Source organism: Callithrix jacchus, chromosome 6 (genome assembly GCF_049354715.1).
Source record: "Callithrix jacchus isolate 240 chromosome 6, calJac240_pri, whole genome shotgun sequence".
NCBI lineage: Eukaryota > Metazoa > Chordata > Mammalia > Primates > Cebidae > Callithrix > Callithrix jacchus.
Genome location: NC_133507.1, coordinates 156,292,546 through 156,313,986, shown reverse-complemented (window position 1 = coordinate 156,313,986; position 21,441 = coordinate 156,292,546). Strand labels below are relative to the sequence as shown.

Sequence of the window (21,441 nt, the reverse complement as noted above, 5' to 3'; positions counted from 1 at the left end):
TTTGTACATGAGACCCACGAAGGAGCACAAGGCTTAAATGGGAATGTGCACAGTTCTTCTTTCATAAATATTTATGCCCCCTCCTATGGCTTATTGCATATGTATATTTGGCCACCAATATCCATAAATGCTTATTGCCTCTGCCCCTTACTTGAAGTGTCTGTTTTGGCTTCTGGCCGGAGGCTCTGTTTACTAGCCTTGCAGGCTGCACCCTTTATGAGGAATGAAGGCTCTCCTTTCCAAATGCTTGTCCCTTATCAATCTTCAGCTGATGCCACCATGGACAGAGGCTCTGGCAGGAGAGAGGTGGCCAGGACAGAGGAGTGCTGCCACAGCCATGCTGCTGGGAAGGGGCAGGCAGAGGCACCGGGATGCCCCACGCACGGTCTCTGCTATCAAAAACAGGCATGAAAAGAATGGAAAATGGAAATGGAACCACAGATCAGAAGCATGGTATGGCCACGTGAGAATGCCTCCTGCTTGGATTCTTAGTGCAGCCCAAGGCCTGCATTCATCATCCATTCATTCATTCCTCTCTCTTACATGCCAGGGCCCTTCCTCTCATGGGACCTGTGTCCAGCTAAAGTGATAATGAATGAGAAGCAAGTACAGGAGAACATAAACAAATTTGTTTCTTTTCTTCCTTTATTTTTGAGACAGGGTTTCACTCTGCTGTCCAGGCTGGAGTGCAGTGCTGTGACATGCTCACTGCAGCTTCAACCTCCTGGGCTCAAGTAATCCTCCCACCTCAGCCTCCTGAGTAGCTGGGACTACAGGTGCGTACCACCACACCTGGCTAATTAAAAAAAAATTGTAGAGATGAAGTCTTACTATGTTACCCAGGCTGGTCTTGAACTCCTGGGCTTAAGTGATTCTCCTGCCTCAGCCTCCCAAAGTGATGGTATTACAGGTGTGAACCTCCATGTCTGGCCAAAATAAACTGCTTCTGATTCAAGAAACACCATGGAGACAGGGGATGATGAGATAGATGCATGGGGCTGCAGGGAAGGACGTCCTTGAGAGACGGCATTTGAGTGGGCAGCTAAAGGAGATGAGATGGTCTGGCTAAGGGAGCTCCAGGAAGAGGGACAGCACAGCATCTGCAAGGGCTGGAGGCCAGGCGAGCTGCGTGTGTTCTGGGGAGGGGTGCAAGGAGCACAGTGGGCCCCAGGGGTGGGATGGGTAGGGCCAGATCTTATAGGACTTTCTGGGGTGGGGGCAGGGACTGACCCCCTTCTGATGGCGGTGGAGAGAAGAAACAACCCAGGTCTCATTTGTTCCTTTTTCCTTCCCATCACCCTGCACACTGACTGTCTCAAATCATCACACTTTCCCCATCGTTTAAACAGTTTCCAACCCAAGGCATCAGAACAACAACACAGAAAGCTATGCTACAAATGAGTGTGTATGTGTGTGTGTGGGGGGGGGGCAGGCGAGGGGGCAGTGGCTGTGATTCTCTTGGAGGAGCAGGTAAAGCAGTGGTGGGAGGCTGCAGAAATCCTGGCAGCATCACAATGACAAGTGGGATAGAAGACCCAGTTTTCAGAGTCTCCTAATAAACCACCCGGGATAAATCCGTCTGCGGTTTCTAGAAGTTTGGCCAAGATGACGACTGACACAGGTTGGGGGGATGGGGTGAGGACACTGCAAAACCAGTTTCACTTTATCACCACAAAATCTAACCTTGCCGCAAGGAGCCGACCTGGCCAGGGGCAAGTTTCACTTCCTCCTCTCCGGGTGGAGGAAGGACTCAGGAGCAGAGGACACACCCCTCCCAGGAGCAGATGGGGAAGCCCACCCAGAGCTTGGGAAAAATCCCCTCCCAGACACTTGGCAATCAAATTAAGAGTTTGATCATCTAACTCTTTTGGAAAAAGATAAAAAAGAAGGAAATGAGCATAAAGCCACCTCCATGGTTGTTACTTTCCACAGCTGGTGTGAAACTCCTGGCTGTGTCATTTTCCACCTCTGGTGTGGTGTCAAGGTGAGTGTCCTGGGCTCACCAGCGCCGACAGGTTCCACGAGAGCACGCATGGCCACAGCTGTGGTCTCGAGGCTGCCCGCATGGAGGCTCTCACAGGATGGAGGCGCCTTGTCTGCCGCTGTGCTGGGTGCACCCGTGAGGAGACCAGGCCACAGCCAGGAACCAGCTTCTGGAAAGTTATTTCACTGGAGAGCCAGGACGAATGCTCTGAACCACAACGGGTGATGGCTGATGGGAGGGATACGGGCCATCCCCCCGCCCTGCAGGTGACCCCACGTGGGGCCCAGGAAGCTTCCTTGCTGCATTTGTTTGCTTCCTCCCCACCTAAGAGCAGTGACTTCCAGGTTACCATGGTGGCCCCTCTGATGGCTGCTTCCAGTTCCATCTCCCACCCCTGGGCAATCTCATGGCTCCATGCTTCTGGCACTGTACACAATTGCAGGCCCCCGAGAAAGGGTCTTGCTCCTGCCCCACTTCTGCCAGGCTGCCTCCCTTCTGTCTCCTGGCTCAACATGGGCAGCCAGGCCAGGTATGTGCCATGTGCAACCCTTACCTGCTCACCTGTGTCTACGGGACACTCCAGGCTCTCCCAGACACACAGGGCTCAATCCAGGGGAGCCAGGGAGGTGGCAAAAAGGCCAGGGCACCAGAACTGCACCTCTCAAAAGCTAGGACACAAGAAAGCCTGCGGACTCAGAGGAACGAGGAAGAGTGGCACCCGCCAAGGCCACGGGGTTTTCCTGCAGGAATAAACACATGATGCATCCCTCTCTGGAGGACGGGGTGGACTCTGCTCTATCACAGGGAGAAGTCCACGGGGACTCTCCACCACAAACACTCCTGGAGATGCCAGGACATGATGTAGCTATGCCTAGCCAATGTACCCTCTGGGACCCAGCTCTGCTGATGGTGGGGCTACCTGTGGGGAGTGGGGCTGAGAAAACTTTGAGCAAATCTGCCTGTGGGGGGTGGGGCTGAGAAAGCTTTGAGCAAATCTGCCTGTTGGGGGGGGACAGGGCTGAGAAAGCTTTGAGCAAATCTGCCTGTGGGGGGGGCAGGACTGAGAAAGCTCTGAGCAAATCTGCCTGTGGGGGGCGGGGCTGAGAAAGCTTTGAGCAAATCTGCCTGTGGGGGGCGGGGCTGAGAAAGCTTTGAGCAAATCTGCCTGTGGGGGGGGCAGGGCTGAGAAAGCTTTGAGCAAATCTGCCTGTGGGGGGCGGAGCTGGGAAAGCATAGAGCAAATGCTCCCCAGTTGGCTGGCAGGCCCGGGCGTATCCCACAGTCTGACACTTACTTCCCCCTTTTATTTCTTCGGATTCCAGCTCAGGGTTGTGCTGGCAAAATAAATGCTGTCCTCGTCCCAACTCAAACCAACACAGAGCGGAAAGTGGAAACTATACAGTGATGCTAGAAGCTTCAAGGAAGCGAAGGTGAGAAGAACTCACAATGAACTCAGGATTAGGGGCAGAGGTTCTTAAGACTTTGGAGACACAGACCCTGTTGGGAATCTGATGAATCACAGATCTGCTCCTGAGATCTAAACAGAAGGGGCGAGAGCACAGGCCTCCTTCTGCCCCGACCCCGACCGGGTCCATTCTGGGACCCTTGAGGAGCTCACAGCTCAGTGGGAAAGTGACTGGAATGCTCTTCTTTGCAGAAGTCTTGGGTTTTCTGGGGCCCCCAGGATCCCCGATAAACCCCTATCTCCAGATACACACTTTAAGCCCCACACGTGTATCCCAGAGGGACATCAGCCACAGACACCGTCCCGGTGACTTACGACACTGCAGCCCACACCCACATGCACTGGGAAGGCGTACAGGCTGTGCTGAGTCGCACCCCTGAGCACTCACCATCACGAGCTCCTTCTGGAAGGGCCACAGACACCGTCCCGGTGACTTACGACACCGCAGCCCACACCCACGTGCACTGGGAAGGCGTACAGGCTGTGCTGAGTCGCACCCCTGAGCACTCACCATCACGAGCTCCTTCTGGAAGGACTTCCGTTCCTTGCTCTCCATGTTGTTGCAGTCCTCCTTCAGCTTTTCCAGGACGCACGCCACCCGCTCAGGCTCACTATCCAGCTCCGCTCGGCAGAAAAAGGTCAGCGGCAGGTTCACGTAGCCCAGGGCGTCGGCGAAGGAGCGCCAGCTGCTGATGTTCTCCATGAGCAGGGTCCTCACGGAGGCGTAGATGTAGGTGAGGAACTTGCAGGGCCGCAGGATCTGTTCCAGCAGCACCGAGGTGCTGAGCTCGGGCCCCGAGCACAGGCTGGGCCGTGCCCTGCCCACCACCAGCACATTCTTGGCATGCACGAGGCCCACCCTGCCCTGGTAGTAGCCGATGTACCACTCCTTGGTCCACAGCTGCCCCCGGAGCCTGACCCGCTCCTCGCTGAGCAGGGCGATGCCGTCACCCTTCTTGTACTCCAGCAGGTAGTGGTTCTTGTTCTGCCGCACCACGGTCTTGAGCAACTTGCCGAACTTGAGGCTGGACACCGGGCGGTCCTGGAAAGTCGGGTACTTGGTGGTGGTGGCAAACGGGGACAGGATGATCTTCCCGACTTCATTCTTCTTGAGAAACCTCCTTTGCCCGGAAGGCTTGATGGCACTTTTGGGGGGTGGCTGAGGAGTCTGGACGCAAAACTGGGTGAGGATGGCCTCCTGGTCGTCCTTTACCTGGACCCGCAGCGTGAAGTCAGAGAGCTCGTTGGCGTTCTGGGAGGCGATGGGGAAGATCAGGCGGCTCACCTTGCCCAGCTTCAGTTGGAAGCCTCGCACCACTTTGGCCTGCTCACTGGCTCTGACCTCGTAATTCATCATATTGGAAAACATACAGACCTTGAGATCCTGGGGCCGGGGCAAAATGAACTGGTGCTTACCCCACAGCTGCAAGGCCACTGGGGCAGGGCTGGGTGCCTGGCGGGTGACCTCGCTGACCAGGAGTGTCTTTGGGGCACAGTCGTGCCCAAAAATGGTCACTACCGTCTTGAAGGATGGATGGATGTGTTTGGGGCCGTAGAGCCCCACTGTGACTTTTTTATGGATGAAATCCCATACAGTGGAAGGGTAGAGGATGCTTGGGCCATGGGCAACGATAGCCACGTACATACAGGGCTCCAGGTTGTGCAGCTGTGCCTGGACTGTGTCCCCACAGCCGTAGCTCAGCGGGACCGAGGCATACGGCCCTTCCTTTGAGTCGCTCCTCAGGCACTGGAGGCCCACTGTGCTTTTGCTAAAAAGGTCATTTTTTATCTCGGCCGACACTTTCATCTCCAAGATGATGGAGGTTTTCACTTCCAGGTTGCTCAGCTTGACCTCCAACACGGGGCTGATGCTGCAAGACCTGTCACTGTTGAGCTCTAGAGGGGGGTCCAGCAGGGCTCTCAGGGAGATCTGCTGCATCTCGCCAGGGGTGACGTGGCCCTCGGGGACATGGATGCTGATGCCGGTGTCGGGGAGCTGCACGGTCCCCCCGGAGCTGTCCAGCTTGCACACAATGTTTGTCTCCACAGCTTGGGTCTGGCCCCAGCCAGGGCTTTGGCCGAGCAAGTCCAGGTCATGGCAAGAGCGGGCCAGCTTCCGGTGGTTGAGCCAGGCAGCTCGAAAATCCTCCCGGCTCTGGAATTGCTCGGGGGCAGGTGATTTCAAGCCGGTGAAGAAACTCGGCGATGTAGGCGTGTCAGACTTGGCTTGGAGGACGGAGAGTTCCGAGAGACTGTAGGAGCGCTTGCTTCTGAAGAAGGGGTTGTCCCTCTTGACCGGCGGCTCTGTGTGGAGTCCGTTTGTGACTGGAAGCTCGTCGAAGATGTTGCCAGTGCTGTTCGTAGTGGCTGAGCTGGATTCAGTGAAGGAGGCTGTGCCGGTGTCAAAAAGGAGCAAATCCACAGTGCTTTTGGGATTCGGTTCGTCCACGCTGGGCATGACGGGTGCATTCCCATTCAGAAACGGGTTGGTTTGGGCCCCATTCCAGAAAGGGTTATTACTGTACCTTCTGGCTGGTACTTTTTTGTCATCTGTCCATCCCCCGAGCAGATCCAGCTCCTTGGCTACCTCATCTGGGCTGTCTGGAAGATTGTCAATCATACCGCTGTCACTCAGTGTGGAGTTCCGGTAGTTCAAGGGCTGCACGTAGGAGGAGGGGATGTAGCCTATTTCTGTGGTGTTGTGCGCGTACCACCACTCACCGCCAGATGTGTCCAAGACGTAGAGATGGTCTCCTTTGGAGAACTTGAGCGTGGTGAAGTTGGTGGGGCAGTAGTCCTTGATTGCAATCACCTCCTTTGCGTTTCCGAAAGGTGTGGGGTTGTCTACTAGCAAGGCACTGGGAGAAGGCACTGTGTAAAACACAAAGGAAACAGACGGTGAGGGCAAGGCCGGCGAGGGCGCCACCCAGAGCGCTTCCGAGAGGAGGGAGGGAAGGAGGTGGCAAAACGGACACGTGGGCAATAACCCAGGCAAGTCACCAGCAGAAACAAGCCCAAATGAAATCTGGTACCTGATTTACCCGGCCAACAAACTGGCTCCTGAGAGCACCACCGTTACTCAGTCACCTTCCAAATCGACAGCCTATGCTAGGCACAAAGGCCACAGAGGAAGCCTCTCCGTCACTCACGGAGAGGCAAATGGAGTATTTAACATGCCCTATGCCTGAAACATCTCATTTTGGACAACGTTAACTTCTTAACAGAACTGCTACTAGATACGAAGAGAAACTGAATGTGGTTTACTCAGAAAACACGGTGACCTGACGAGTTAGGTGACCACTGCATGTAACCGGGGACCGGAAACGAACAATCTCCCGAAACTCCCGCAGCAACACGTATGAGCTGATTCCAAGCTCTGCCTGTGGATGGAAAAGTTCCCTTGACCTGGTTCTTAAATTTCAACTTGTTCCTTACCAAACTGCTTCTTCAGATAAAATACGAATTCTGAAGTCAAATCCTTCCAACCTCTTTTATTTTGATTTATTTATTATTTTTGAGACAGCATTTAACTCCATCACCCAGGCTGGAGTGCAGTGCCACGATCTCAGCTCACTGCAACCTCAACTGCTCGGGTTCAAGCGATTTTTCTGCCTCAGCCTCCCAAGTAGCTAGGATTACAGGTGCGTGCCACCACGCCTGGCTAATTTTTGTATTTTTAGTAGAAATGGGGTTTCACCATGTTGGCCAGGCTGGCTTTGAACTCTTGACCTCAAGTGATCCTCCCACCTCAGCCTCCCAAAGTGGTGGAATCACAGGCGTGAGCCACAGTGCCCAGCCCAACCTATTTTAAATGATTTAAATGATCATTTAAAATCACAACACAAAAGTAGACTGCCCACATATCTTGAAAATGAGAGATTATGCCTAGTCATAGCTCATACTATCATTGAGCAAGTGTTGATGCATTCTGAAAAATTCTAACCCTTTAAAAATGGAACCAAGTTAATTTATGGCTCCTGCCATTGAACTCTGTAAGTACCAATGTAGAAGGCGATGGAAACAGCAAAAGTAAACAAGTGGTGTGTTCGGAAAGATAATGGATATGATTCAATATCCAAGTGTTTTTTCTCCCTCTCATACCCGAGAAGGCATATTCAGAAGACGAAGAACATTCTCCCTGAAGAAAATAAGCACATATACTTCTCCCCAGGACTCCCCTCCTCCACATCCCAATCTGCCTCTCTTACAGAGTCTGCTGACATTCTGGCTCCCTTTAATAAACAATTGAAAGAAAGAAAGGAAGCTTCTTTTTCTTTTCTTTTTAAGTTGCCAAAGCAAATGAGCAAAGAACGAAATACATTTTTATTTGAACTAAACGTACAGCTTTTCTAATGGTAAGTCCACAGTCATCATGTCATCATATGCTATTCAATTGCCCCCCTCCCCGAAAATCACCTGCCAGTTTCCTTTTCCTTTGAAAGGAAATAATCACACTTCCTTGGTAAATTGTTAGCAAATCAGGTAGACAGTGTCTATTCATTTATGTTAACCGGGTTACAGAGATGAGCTTGGCTGGGAGCATCCCTGGCACTTGAAACCCCACTTACCCCCACCCCCGTGAAATTACAGCAGGCCGTTTGTCTGGGTGTCTCAGAGAACCTGGCTTTGGGATCACTAGACCTGGACTTGAATGGAGCCCTTAGAAACGGTGTGATCTCCAGAGCCTAAGACGCCACTCATGGTGGAGAAAAAGTATGTTTCCTCCATGGGCTTTGGAGAGGACAAAATGCAAAGACATAGATAAAGCACTTATCATAATAATGCTTGACCCAACTTGAGGATGCACAGGATGTTACATGAAATAGCGATCTCCTGGCCCCAATGTTATCTTCTTCCATAGTTCTTATGACCAGCCACTACATCATGTACCTGATGGGGTTCAGAACACGCTACCCCAAAATATAGCACCATGAATATTTTGAGCTGGAGGAATTTAAGAAACAGCAGCTGCAGGAAGGACTCCCTGCCCACCTGCTGAGGAAGGTCATAGACCCTCAAGAGGGAGGGGCTCCCCATATATGTCGGACACAGAGCATCCTCTCTCCAAGGACAGAGGGAGTCTGCAATGCCCAGGCCTTGCTGGCCTCCAGCTCATGACACTTGCTCAGGCTTGTTTTTGTCTCATCACACAACTCATCAGAGTCCTCGGGTTTAACTATTTGTTTAAGTCTTCATTTCCTTAAGAAGAAATATATACATAATATATCTGTAATATACATAAAACATATATTAAGTAAGTTTGCATGCTTTTTTCTTATTAATGTCTTTTGTTATAGGGGCCCAAGCCAAGAACTCAGAATTTTTCCTTCTCTACCTACTTTACATACATATATAAAGGAAAATATATGCACATATATGTATAGTTTTTTCGTGTGTGGAGGGGGGAGCCTCCATCTCCCCATCAGGGTATCTGCACCACTCCAGTGGTGGCTCCCCCTGTTTTGTTTGCTGTTGTAACCCTGGGGCCTCGTACAACGCCTGGCACGTAGCAGGGGCTCAATGAGTATTTGTGGAATGAATGATTATCACACATGCTTAAATGACACAGGGAAGCCGTCATCTATGTTATTGGATCCTGGTGTTGGTCAGAGCAGTGTCTGAATTCCCCATGGCTGTGCCCTTGTGCTCTAATAAAAATCATAAAACTGACCAATTATTTAATATGAGATGTGAACTGAAAGCCGTGAAAGAAAATGGCTCTGATGGAGAGATGGGAAGAAGTGATGTGGGTCAGGCTGAGGCCAGAGGATGCATATGCTCTTCTCCCCACTACTACTTGCGGGTTGGGAACTCCAGGAACATAAACCGTTTTGTCTCCTTGACACATCTACTGGAAATGGCACATAAAGATGAAAACCAAATGAAAATTAAATAAAGCTCGCTGGCCGTTACAGTCTTGCTAGAATCCCTCAAAGGTTATGTCCTTATTATGCTCCCCCAGAATAATTCCCTCATAGTAGTTTCAAAATTAAGAAACCAAAGCAATTAAGCGCGCTTTGTGCATAGCCTAAAATGTATCGATGAGAATTATCACTCAGTTTTATCCAACTGAAGAATAAGAATGGTTTCATTTAAAATTCCCAGTACTCTCCTTGGAAGAGAAGTGGTCACAGATTTCACTCAAGGGATCAGGCTTACCCAAGGGAAACCACCTCATTCTTCGTTTCCAGAACCCCAGGGAGATGGACTATGGTGTGAATCCCCTTCTGGATGAGGCCCTCCATCAGTCAATTGCCACCAAGCGTCTGGGGACACTGGAGAAGGGCTTCAATCCCATCAAACGCCAGAGAATTTCTATCAAATGCCATCTTAATGAATTCTGAGGAGTGTTACCCAGATTCCCAGCCACCTTGATTTTAATACAAAATTCTCCCTGGGTGTTAGAAGTTCAGTGTACTGAATAAAACATTTCCGATCCCTCTGCCTATGTCCTGATGCAGCAAAACACTCATTACAGCAGAAGTTTCCACGCAGATAGTTTGGCTGGAATAAATTCCCACCTTGAAGGCTGTCTACCACCGGGACGTGTGTGAAGCTGCTGGCTGGCACACTGCCTGCATGACATGTGGCGCCTCAGAGGCAGGGCCCCCAGGATCTCTGGGCGAGGCCGGAGATCCCATAATCCTGTCTGCCTTAGATTCTCAAAACACCCTCCCCTTCACGCTCGAGGCTGTCCTCCTCCTCACGTTCGAGACTTTCTAGTTTATCTTCCTCCTCCAAATTTGGGATTCTTTTAGGGATAACAGTCAATGTTTTTTCCAGAGCACTAGCATTGTTTTTAAAAGTTCATCTCACTTTGTAAGACTCTGCTCTCCTCACTTTAACGCTCTGCCCAAATCACACAATTTATGCTCACAAGTTCTAGCTTTAACTCTGATGAACTGGGACATAAAGTACAGAAATAATGTCTGTGAACAGAACCTGAAAAGCAAATGCTTCGGTTACTTACAGCAACGCCCAATCACTGTTGCTCTCTTATTAATAAAATCGCATATTGGCTAGTCTTTTCTTTTAAAGAGCATTTGCAGCAGTGCTCAGGGATGCCAGCGTCCATCAGGGGCAGGGAGAAGACGTTTGGGATTAAGGAGGAGAAGCTACTCAATCAGACAGACATAAACACCGTGTGTGTAATTTCTAGCAGATCGCGGCAGAGGATTACAGCTTTATCTGGGGGATAGTGGTTTAGTTCAAGAAACATCGACTTAGCACTGACTTTAGGCTGGGGCTGAGGGCACAAAGGCCACAGTAAAGTTCCTACTTTTCAGCTGTGCTCCAGGCTAGACGATTTCAACAGCTAAGAGAAAGGCAAGGGATGATGATACTGGTGATGTTGGTGTTCTCACTGGAGCTGCCAAGCCCCAGCGGAGCACGTGAGAGAGACTGAAGGTTGGGGAAGGTGTCCAGGAAGAAAATGACCTGCTGGTACCCACCTTGGTGTCCCAAAGATAGGTTTTCTCATCAACTCAATTTTATGAGGCCACTGGAGAAACCCAGAGATCCAGGGTTATCAAACCACCTTCTAGACCAGGGGTTGGTAAAGCACAACCCTGGGGCCAAATGGGGCTGAATGCAAAAGCAGTCGTCATGGAGCATGAGTATGGCTGTTGACTCACTGACTTCCGCGGCTGCTTTCACACGACAAGGCAGCGGTGAATAGTTGTGACAGAGACTGTGTGGCCCGCAAAGCTTAACATGCTTCCTATCAGACCCTTTAGAGAAAAGGTTTGCGGACCCCTGCCCTAAACCACCTTTAATCTGCTCTGGTGGGTCTCCATATTTCACCTGTCTGCCACACTGTCTGTTCCCCTGGGTTTCGGGACCACCAAGCTCCCCACCACACTGTCAGCAAATTTTACCAAGAAAAAAAGAAACATATCCTGTATGAAGAAGGGGTTTCACTGATGAAGGGGAACATTCAAAACCTCCTCGGAACACACCAAACAATAAGACAAGTGACTATTATTCCAGGGCTAAGTCTATAGCACGATGAAGTTTCAGGAGCTAAATTCCAGTTATCTGAATGCTAAAACAGCAATCTTCAAAGCAGAAACGTCCTCAGGTGCCAACTTGCAAATCCCAGTTCCCCCCGAGCCACAGTCCTGTTCCCCAGAAGCTCACCTTTGACATCGTTAAAGCTCGTTTCTGAAAAGCCCTCACTCAGGTCAATCAGGGTCCCCTCGGACTTGCAGCGAGGGAGGCCACTGGAGTTGGCAGCTCGGATCCTCTGAGCCGCCATCTTGACACTCGCTTCCCGGGCAGAGCTGCTAAGGCCTCATCTTCCCTCCTCCAGTTATCCCAGCAGACGCTGACGCTTCCGTGTCAAGCACACACGCTGTACAGTGGCGTCCACTTGGCAATATGCTTCTTCCTGCAAGTAGGGAAGGAAAAAAAGTCCCTTGAGCAAGCGAAACACGGGTCCAATGGTCATTTTACGGGAAGTGGGAATCCTCTTTCTTCTAGGCTGTTCTAATGAGGACAGACCCATTTCATCTTTCCTGGCCCAACAGAGCGGAGCAGTGCCCGCTCCCTGGCCTCTGTGCCCACATTGTGCTTGTCTCATTGGCACAGAAAACACTGCTGGGCACACACAGCCCAAGCAGTATTTTCTGGCCAGTTGTTTGCACCTGTTCTTCCTGAGGGCATAAGGGGGTCTGCGAAATGTGAGCCCATTCATTACAGTCGAAGAGGAGGACAGAGCAGGACTGTGCAGTTCACACTGGTAGCCTTAGGGCTCGGAAAAGGAAAAATCAGCCTCTGCTTGTTCAGAGTGGCTGGGCCCAGTGCAGAAGCAGTCATCATGGTGACTTGGCCCCGGGAAGCAGCTATCAGTGAGCACAGCCCAGCAGAAGCCCCGGGAAGCAGCTATCAGTGAGCACGGCCCAGCAGAGGCCCCGGGAAGCAGCTATCAGTGAGCACAGCCCAGCAGAGGCCCCGGGAAGCAGCTATCAGTGAGCACGGCCCAGCAGAGGCCCCGAAGGTGATGCTCCCTACCCATGCGTTCCTGAAATCCCCCTTGCACCCCAAATAAACAATTCTAAATACAACATAGAGCGGCCAGGAGGTATTCTCAATGCAATGGGGCAGAAGAAACTGGGGCGTATTTACCGAACCATCGTTACTAGGCAAGAAAGATCTTTCTGTAGAAGAGACCACAGGAATCACCCCTAAGGCCTCTGCTTTTTTTCTGAAAGGGCACACAGGACTGACACATGTAGAGGGTTCTGGATATGAATGAGGTGACTGGCTTTGAGCAGACCCTTCACCAGGGCCTTCCCCAGGGAGAGAAAACAGAACAGCAGAGAGCCCATGTCAAAGAGGTGAATTTCACATGCTCTCCAAGAGAAACTGGCAGACACCGTCATAGCTGGCCACAGTACTTAGAGCTCTGAGCAGGCAAATCTCACGCCTACCATAACCAGGCATATATACGATGGTGTGAGGTCCCTTATTCCTCGACTGCTCTATCCAGAGACAGCTGAGAAGGTAGCTTCTGACCCAGTTTGCTGCCTTTACAATGTGGAGACCCAGAAGCCCTGACACCACCCTTTGCAGCATTTCTGCAGCAGCCAGGACAGAGCCCTGACCATCCCCACTCTTCCCACAGGCTCCACGTGCAGTGACTATGGCTCGGAGGGCCCCTGTGCAGTGAGCAGAGCCAGGCGTGTGGCCACATGCTGCTCTAGGGACAATCTTGTGTTCAGTATTTAACCCTGCCAAGTCTCAGCCACTGTCGCCACTGCATCAGAAGCTGCAGTCCCAGCTCCACGTGACTGGCTTGAGGGAGGCGTCCTTTCCATCTCAAGGCCTTGGAAGGCTGCATTCTGCACTTGAATGCTGTCTGGAGAGAAGGCATCTGCTACACACTGAACTGTGTTCCCCCGAAGGCATGCCGAAGCCCTATCCCCTAATGGGATGGCACTGGGCTGTGGGGCAGTGTGGAGTAGCTAGTTAGAAGCGGTCATGAAGGTGGGTCCTTATGATCAGATCAGTGCCTTTACTTGAGACGCCAGAGAGCTTCCATTCTTTCCCTCTGTCACGTGAGGGCATATGAAGCCAGGAAGAGGGCCCTCACCAGGAACAGAGCTGGCCAGCGCCTTGACTTTGGACTTGCAGCCCCTGGAACTGTGAAAGATGAGCCTCCCTGGCTGGAGCCGCCGGGGCTGTGGTGCTTGAATGCAGTAGGCAGCAGGAGAAAAGGGCACAGCGGCCACCTCTCTGGGGAGGGACAGAGCTGCCCTCCTGGGGGCCCTTCCCTTGAAAAACACCTCCCTGAGCCCAGCACCGCTGTATCTCCTGCCCAGCACAGTGGGGAGGGGCGGAGTGGAGGCCGGCACTCACACAGGCCAGTTATTCACAGGAAGGAATGAAAGAGCTCCCCCTGAATTGGGTGGTCACAGATGTTTCTATCTTGCCCTAGGATGTTAGGATAGCCAGGTCTGTGAGCGGACTCCCTTTTCCCAGCCCCAGAGAACTATGCGTAGGGGAGACCACCGGACCCCGCCTTGGACCCAGGAGGAGGCCTCTTCCCGCCCCATACTCCACCAACCTGCTGGGGACTGGGACACTGAGGCTCAGCACTGACAAGCCCTGGGGACACAGCACCCTCGCCCCCCCACCAGAAGCAAAGACCAAGTTGTTCTGTCTGCACAGCCTGCATGCAGAACTGGAGAAAGGGGTCTTGCCGCCACTGCAGAAATCACCCTACCACAGCCGGGCAGACGGTAGCCCAACAGCCCCCAAATGCAAGGGCCATGTGTACAAGCCCCAGGCTGCTTGGAGGCCACTGTGGAGACCCTGGCAACAGCCCTCTCCGGAGTAGCCTGACTTCGATATTCTGAGCAAGGAGTAAAAATCCTTCCCGTACAAAAATGCGGGAGCATTTACTGAAGAGAGGAATATGCAGGGAGGAAAAGAGGAGACCCGTGAGTGGGCGAGGGGAGGAGCTTTAGGACAATCTCAGCCCACAGCCAGAGCATGTGGCCTTTCACATGTGATGGTGACGGTTCCTGCCTGAGGGTCTCCGTCTGACTGTACCTGAGGAGGAGGAGAAATCAGGGGGTGTCAACTGTGAGGGCAACTGGAACCCACCTGCCCATCTGGTAAGGGACTGGGGTGCCCCCTGCCCCACCCAGGCCAGAGCTGCTCTGAGGACTGGGCCGGGTGAGACTCTGGGTCACAGTGGCCGAACAAAGGCTCCTGGTAATCACCAACGTCTCTCCTGTGGAAGGGTAAGGGCTGCCTCGGCCTGTTTGGCCACCCCGCCCCCTCATGACTGTGGCATTGCCTGGTTTCCCATTCACACCAGGAGGCGTTATTTCACGGAGGGTAAACAAAAAGTCCATCTGGGCACAAGAGGGAGGCATTCCTAAAAGCTTGCGGGCACGTCCTGGCTCTGCACAGCTGTCAGCAGAGGGTGGGATCAGGCACCTGGAGCTCCACGCAGGCTGCTCAGGGCATCACCAGGCCTGGAGGGGCCTAGGGTGGTACGAGGAACAGGGTCTGCAGAGCACGACTGGCCACGTGGTGGGGCCCAGAGAGCTGCCCATGGAAGGTGAGATGCCAGTGAGTCAGGAGGAGGAGGAGGAGGAGGCCTAAGGACAGGTGCGCATGGTGAAGACCTGGCTGCACCAGTGTCGGGGGCTAGAGGGATGGAGGGGCTATGGGGGGTCCCACAGTGAAGGCAGGAGGCCAGGTAAGTGGGCAGAACGCGGGGGTGACAGTCAGTCTTGCCCAGAGGGATGGAGGGGCTATGGGGGGTCCCACAGTGAAGGCAGGAGGCCAGGTAAGTGGGCAGAACGCAGGGGTGACAGTCAGTCTTGCCCAGAGGGATGGAGGGGCTATGGGGGGGTCCCACAGTGAAGGCAGGAGGCCAGGTAAGTGGGCAGAACGCGGGGGTGACAGTCTTGCCCAGGAGACTCCGGAAGCCCCTGCAGCTTTCTCACTGAGGAAGAAAACTCCGGCTGAGAGAGGGGAAAACTGAAAGCAGCAACGTTGTTTTCTTTGAAAACTATGGACATAAGGCCTTCAGCCGCCCGGGGGCGGAGGAAGAAAGTCACAGAACCCCACACTTGCTTTCAGGAGACGCACCACCTGGTGTTTGTGTTTATTATTGATGGCGGGAAATGGCCACTCCCCTGAACCAGTGAGGAGACAAAAAGCTAAAGTGTGTGCAGTTCTAGAAAGAGATCCACAGTCCTATTCCCGCAGCGGAAGCCATTCAAGGAAGACGAAGTGACACTGTGGACTCTGCCACCCTCACCCTTTCCAGCCCAAGAGAAGCCACGCAGGGAACTCCTACTCCCAGGGCCCAGAAGCCTCATGTTCCCACGGGCACCACTGCTCTCACTCACGGGCAGCCCTCCCCTCCGCACAGCAGAGGGGAGACATTTGTCCTGTGGCCCTCAATGCTCTGTAAATCCCCAGAATGACAGCTGCTTCCCCAGGGCCAGAGAAAGGCCATCCTGGGATGGAGCTGTAACACCCATCCAGACATTCAGGGCTGAGTAACAGAGGGGCCCACTGTCTGAACCCTTGAGGACATTTTTACAATACTGAGAGAGAGGGCAGCCAGCCCTGGTGTGGAGCGAGCATGGAGGGCTCCCCATTCCCAAAACCTTCCTGAGCAGGCGGAGCCAGAGTGAGGGCTAAAAGGGAAGCTCTGCTCCTCCAGACGCTGCCGCATCTACAGGGAACTGGCACGGGATGGAGGATGCAGCCAGCACCCCAGGGCTGCCCTGTGTGCTCCTCGCTGGGAGGTCAGCTCTGTCCTCCTTCCTTCAGCGGAGTCCTCTCCCCTCCCACCCCTCCTCCTCCTCCCAGCTCAGCCTGGTGTGGCCGCCCTCACTGGCCACCGCTGGGTGATGACCTGTTAATCTCCCTGAATCACCCACTTCCCCCATGGAGCCCAACAGCATCTCCTAGACTGAACCGACGTAGAGGCTGACAGTCAGGTGCCCTCCCCTTACAGCAGAGGCTACGCTCCAAGCTCTACCAGGCACCATCCCACTGTGTCCTCAAGGGGCAGAAAGAGGGCAGCAGAGACGAGGCTTGGCTACGCTTGTGCAGATTCCATGAAAATGGGCTTCAAGAGATCACGAAAGCAACTTCCTTGCCCAAGGTAATGCAAGCAAGACGTGAGCCTGACAGAACACTCTGCTCCCAGCCTTGCTAACTGCTTCTTCCCATGCCCAGGGCTCCCCAGTCCTTTGCTGGCAGTGGCTGCTGGGCCCTCCTCAAGCTCCTCGCCCTCAGCCCTGGTGATCAGCCGCTGCGTGGAGCAGCCAGGACTCACCCAAGCTTCCAGGAAGCCGGTCTTCCCTTGCCCCCTCTCTCGCCCTGCGAGGTCCTAGAGTGACTCACCAGTGCACGGCATGCGGAGCCCATGGCCCGGAGCCTCAGATCCACCTCGCCCCGCCTGAGCGCCACACCTGTGAACAGCTCCTTGCTTTATTAGTAAAGTAGTGTTGTCACAGGCACGATGCTGTGATTGACTATAATGAGCTCCCAAAGGTTCATCACGCCATCTTCCCTAAAATTATGTACATGTATGAAAATGTGCACAATTAAACATTTTTAAGATTTAGAAAACATTAGGAAACATATGTTCCTACCTTCCCAGGCACACGCCAGGAGACAGAATGTGTGTTTGTGGGTGTGGCTACTCCCCTTGGCTAGGAAAACTGCTAAGGAGCCACCAACTGCAATGCTCAGGCAGGCTGAGCCCCCTCAAAGCACAGGTGGACATGGCTGTGTTCCCATTCTGTTGACAAGTGGCCCCTAGACCTCAGACTCAGATATGCCCCTGCCCACCAAACGCTCCCTTCAGTACCTAAGGTGCATCTTGAATGGCCTGGATCCAAAGCCAGCTCCAGAGCTTGCCCCAAACCCTGCCCCTGGCCTCTCCCATCTCAGCCATGCACAGTAGCGCCGTCCAACCAGCCAAAAAGCCCACATCCCTCCCTGTCCTCCCTGCCCCGTCCCCCTCTCATGCACTCCCGACGGCTCCACCTGCGGAACGCAACCTCTGGCTGACCTCTCCCCAGCACCTCCACACCACTGCCATCTCGCAGCACAATTACAGTCATCAGCTCCTCTCCAGCAGGCCCGCCTGCGGCCTGGAGTCCACCCCTCAATTAGCAGCCAGAACGTTTTGAAAAGTCAGTCAGACACCCTCAGGACTCTGTGTGAAACCCTCCAAAGGCTCCTGGGGTCTTATCAGCAGCATCCAGTGCCCCAGAAGCCCAACATCATCCGTACCTGTCCCATTTTCTGCTGTTCTCTGCCTCCCTCTGCTTGACTCTTCTGGTCTCCGTGCAGTTCCCCAGATACCAAGCCCTGCCCACCACAGGGCCTTTGCACATGCAAAGTGCGGAAGACCCTCAGTATGGAAGGCCCCGGCCAGAAACAAGATGCTCTCATCCCCTCACTTCATTCAGGTTTCTGCTCAAATGTCAGTCAATGCAATGGGAATAGCCCTCACCCCATCCTCTTTCTCTGCCCTTCTTTATCAGCACTAGACATATAGCACCCTGACTTGTCCCTGGCCCAATTGTTCCACGAGAATCCGAGCTTTCCCAGGACATGGGACCACCTGTTTGTCTTTTTCCGTTCCTGTCATGTTGAGATGGACCTGTGCATGGTCAGCTCCCAAACCCGAATGAATGAATGAATGAATGAATGAATTTGATTTAAACAAATATGGCCGTTTCAGATGTATCTTGGTAGGTATCTCTGGATAATCTTTAAGGAGCTAAATAGCTGATGTGATAGGATTATACTCAGGAGGCTGAATTTAGGAATTGTACTCTATTCCTGAAACCTAAGCCGCACATTCTCAAAACACTGACTGGTTCCCTTGGTGGCCACCCTCTGCTCAGCAGGTCTTAGCGGCCACTTCTCCAGGACAGCCTGTAGCTGCAGGGCCCACCCTGGGCAGGGCAGCCACCACTGGATCTTAAGACCCCCTAGAAGAGCAGGCTCCATCTCCCCTCTTCTCCTCCTCCCAGGCGGCGGTCAGGTCTAGGAAGACAGGAAGGCACATTCAAGCTTATAACTGATACACTTTTCCTTTTTCTGTGTAAAGGCTGATTCATCTAGAGACAAATGAGGTTGCTCTTGGCTCCTCCCCAGGAACCAAGAGGGCAGCCTCTGAACAGACAACATCACTGCATCCAGAAGGCGTCACCGACAGTTTCTGGCAGCAAACTCAAGAATCCGCACACACCCATCCCGCTACGGCTGCCATCATGCCACACACAGACTCCAGATCACAGAATATTCTCGCTGTGGCCTCTGCCAATGCCCCAAGGAACCACTAGACAAAACACCAACCCAGAAAAACCAACCTAACGAGGGCACGTCTGGGTGGAGACAGCCTTTCGGGAGCCTCAGGCTGAGCACACAGCCTGTTCAGGTTCTCCTGTGGCCACGAACCTGAGCCCTGAAGAAGGAAAGCAGCCGGCCTGGAGGGGCTGAAGGCGTAATTACTGCTCTTGCTCCTCCCTTGCCGATTCCCTGAGTGCCTTGTTTAGGATGACTCACTCTCTGTGTTTGAGGATAATTTCTGGGGTATCATGGTGATTTCATTAGATTTCCTCTGGGTTAGAAAAAAAAAAAAAAGGTGTGAGTTTCGACCTGCTCTCTGTAATTTCTGTCACCAGCCTCTGTCGATGGAAACTCACCACATCTCCCCACCTCCCTCCCTGAGCAAGAGCGAATTCCAGAGGACCCTAAAACCCACAGATGTTCCTCCCCAGAGGGTCGGTCCTCCTGTTAGTGACGGCCTGACACCCAGCACCCCACGCTTCAGACCCCATTGCTGCAGTGGAAAAGCCTTCTGGGCCTGGAGTGGGTGGGAGGGACACCTGGCTTTCACAGTCATTTGCTGGGATCATAAGGAGACCACGGGGTTAACACCCCAGCTCCCTCTCTCACTCCAAAGGCAAAATCACGTAAATCTGCCTCCTAGTCCTGACCTGACTGGTCTGGGCAACAGACCAAGTGGAGTCAACACGTGGCTTGTGTTCCTGCCCGGATGCTTCTGGGCGTGGCTTGGCAGGGAAGGCAAAGCTCCCCCTCAGGGTGGACCAGCCTAGGCGCAGTGAGATCCAAACCTTTCCTGCTACCTGGGCAGACGGCCCCTCCCTCTTACAGAAGCCTGATCAGCAGAACCTTTCTTCATGAACCCAGAGTGCTAACTATGGCCACACCACCCTGAACATGCCCCATCTCGCCTAACGCACCCGGAACACATGAAGAACTCGCTGCCTGGGGCTCGGGCGGGCTGCCTTTTCCTGGGGGAGAAAAGAGCATGGCCCATTGGAGGGCATGGGCAGCCACCAACAGGCATGCCGGCAGATCAGACTCACTCACAGTGCCCCTCTGGGGTATGTTTCCCTAAAGAACTGAGTTCAGTTTCAGAGATGGCAGCGGTGATTCTGAGCCTCGACCACACCACAGGGTGAAAGAATGAGGAACGAGGGCAGGACCACGAGTTCCAGTCTGAGGATGAGAAAGGTGGGCATCTCCTGAGTGCCATATCTACCTGGACCACACACAGAGGCCACCTTAGTGAATATGTACTGAGTGCCAGGCTCTAGCAACGAGGCTCTGTGCTCGAAACTGGGGACAGTGATAAATGGAGGAGAGTTGGTTTTGAAGGAAGCTGTATTGGAGACAAACCAACAAAAGAATGGAAGAGCCGGAGTGGAAGCAGAGCTAAGGTTCTGCGTGCCAGACGCTGGGCTGTAACTTGCTCACATTCAAGGCTTAACGTGGGTGTAAAGCTGGTGACTGAACACCAGAGATGCACGGAAAACAAGGGCCACAAGTTGCCACTAGGTGCTCTTTGCTTGCTCAGTTTTTATTGTAAAAAGTGAGATGGCTACAGTGGCTGGAACCACGACTCCGGATGTTTTCACCAGCCAGACAGAGAACATCTGGGCCTGGGGAATCTCCCAGGCAGGCCAGGAAGAGGAGAGGAGGGAGTACAAATCCCTCTCCAAGGCCTGAGCTGCTTCTCACCTGGCCTCCTCCCTCTCCTGCCTCCCCGCTCCCCTGCTTCTTCCTTTACCAGCCCCCTCCCTCCCGACCTCCCCCCCTCCCCCTCCCTCCCCTTGATGTGATGCCCAGCTGTGGGGTTGTTCTCAGAGCACTGCGCTGATCCCAGAATTTCCTTGCGTTCAAAGCCAAGTCTTGCGTTCTCCACTGCAGAGTCTTCAGAGGCCCCGCAGCCTGCGGGAGACAATCCAAGCTCTCCAGATTCTTCACACCTTCCTCCGTACATCCCATGCGTTCACCAAACACAGCTACTGTTTCTTCCAAAACATCTCCAGACCTTGTGCCTTTCTTCCCACCCACTTTCTTGAAGGCCCAACAGGGCTCCCCATTTCTACAACATCAAAACCTATCGATTTGAGAATGACACCCTGAAACAGTGCCTCTCCCTTTGCAAATGGAATCCAGCTCTTCTCCTAGCTCTCCTGGACATGTGGCATTGTCTCCAGGCACTTACTGCTTTTATCCCAAGCATCACATTGTGAAACACGCTTGTTATTTTTTCTTAGCTCCCTAACTATACTTGTTTCCTTGAAAGCTGGTGACTTGGCTGCTCTATCTTTATAATTCTCCAGCATTGAGCGCAGTGCCCAGCCCAAGCTTGGATTGTCTCCCACAGACTGTGGGGGCCTCTGAAGCTTGGTGCTTGGTGCCATCTGCAGCACAGATGACTGTTTCGCTCAGACATTAATTCAGCATCACGTGCGTTCGGGTCCAGCAAATACTCAAGGGAAAGCAGGACCCAGACCTTACCTGTACTGCTCATCGTTAAGCTAGAAAAACACACACATGAAGCCAACACCACAGGAGAGGGGTGGGGCCCCCACCATGTCTTCAGGTTGTGCATGGGACCAGTAGCCCACAGACACCTCGGTTCGCTTCCCTCGAATGCTCCCAGGTTGAAGCTCTTCACCAA

General features: G+C 53.1%; 1 protein-coding gene across 3 annotated transcripts in view; it reads right to left on the bottom strand.

Moving 5' to 3' along the window:
- The window catches only part of SH3BP4 (SH3 domain binding protein 4), a 102,287-nt gene that overhangs the window by 7,168 nt on the left and 73,678 nt on the right, over positions 1–21,441 (bottom strand). For all 3 annotated transcript variants that reach the window (XM_002749914.6, XM_035306114.3, XM_035306115.3), the window contains exons 3-4: positions 11,589–11,838; positions 3,961–6,320 (exon numbers count right to left, since the gene is read on the bottom strand). In XM_002749914.6, the coding sequence (XP_002749960.2) occupies positions 3,961–6,320; positions 11,589–11,706 (2,478 nt within the window). In that variant the 5' untranslated portion in view covers positions 11,707–11,838. The remainder of the gene's footprint in view (positions 1–3,960; positions 6,321–11,588; positions 11,839–21,441) is intronic.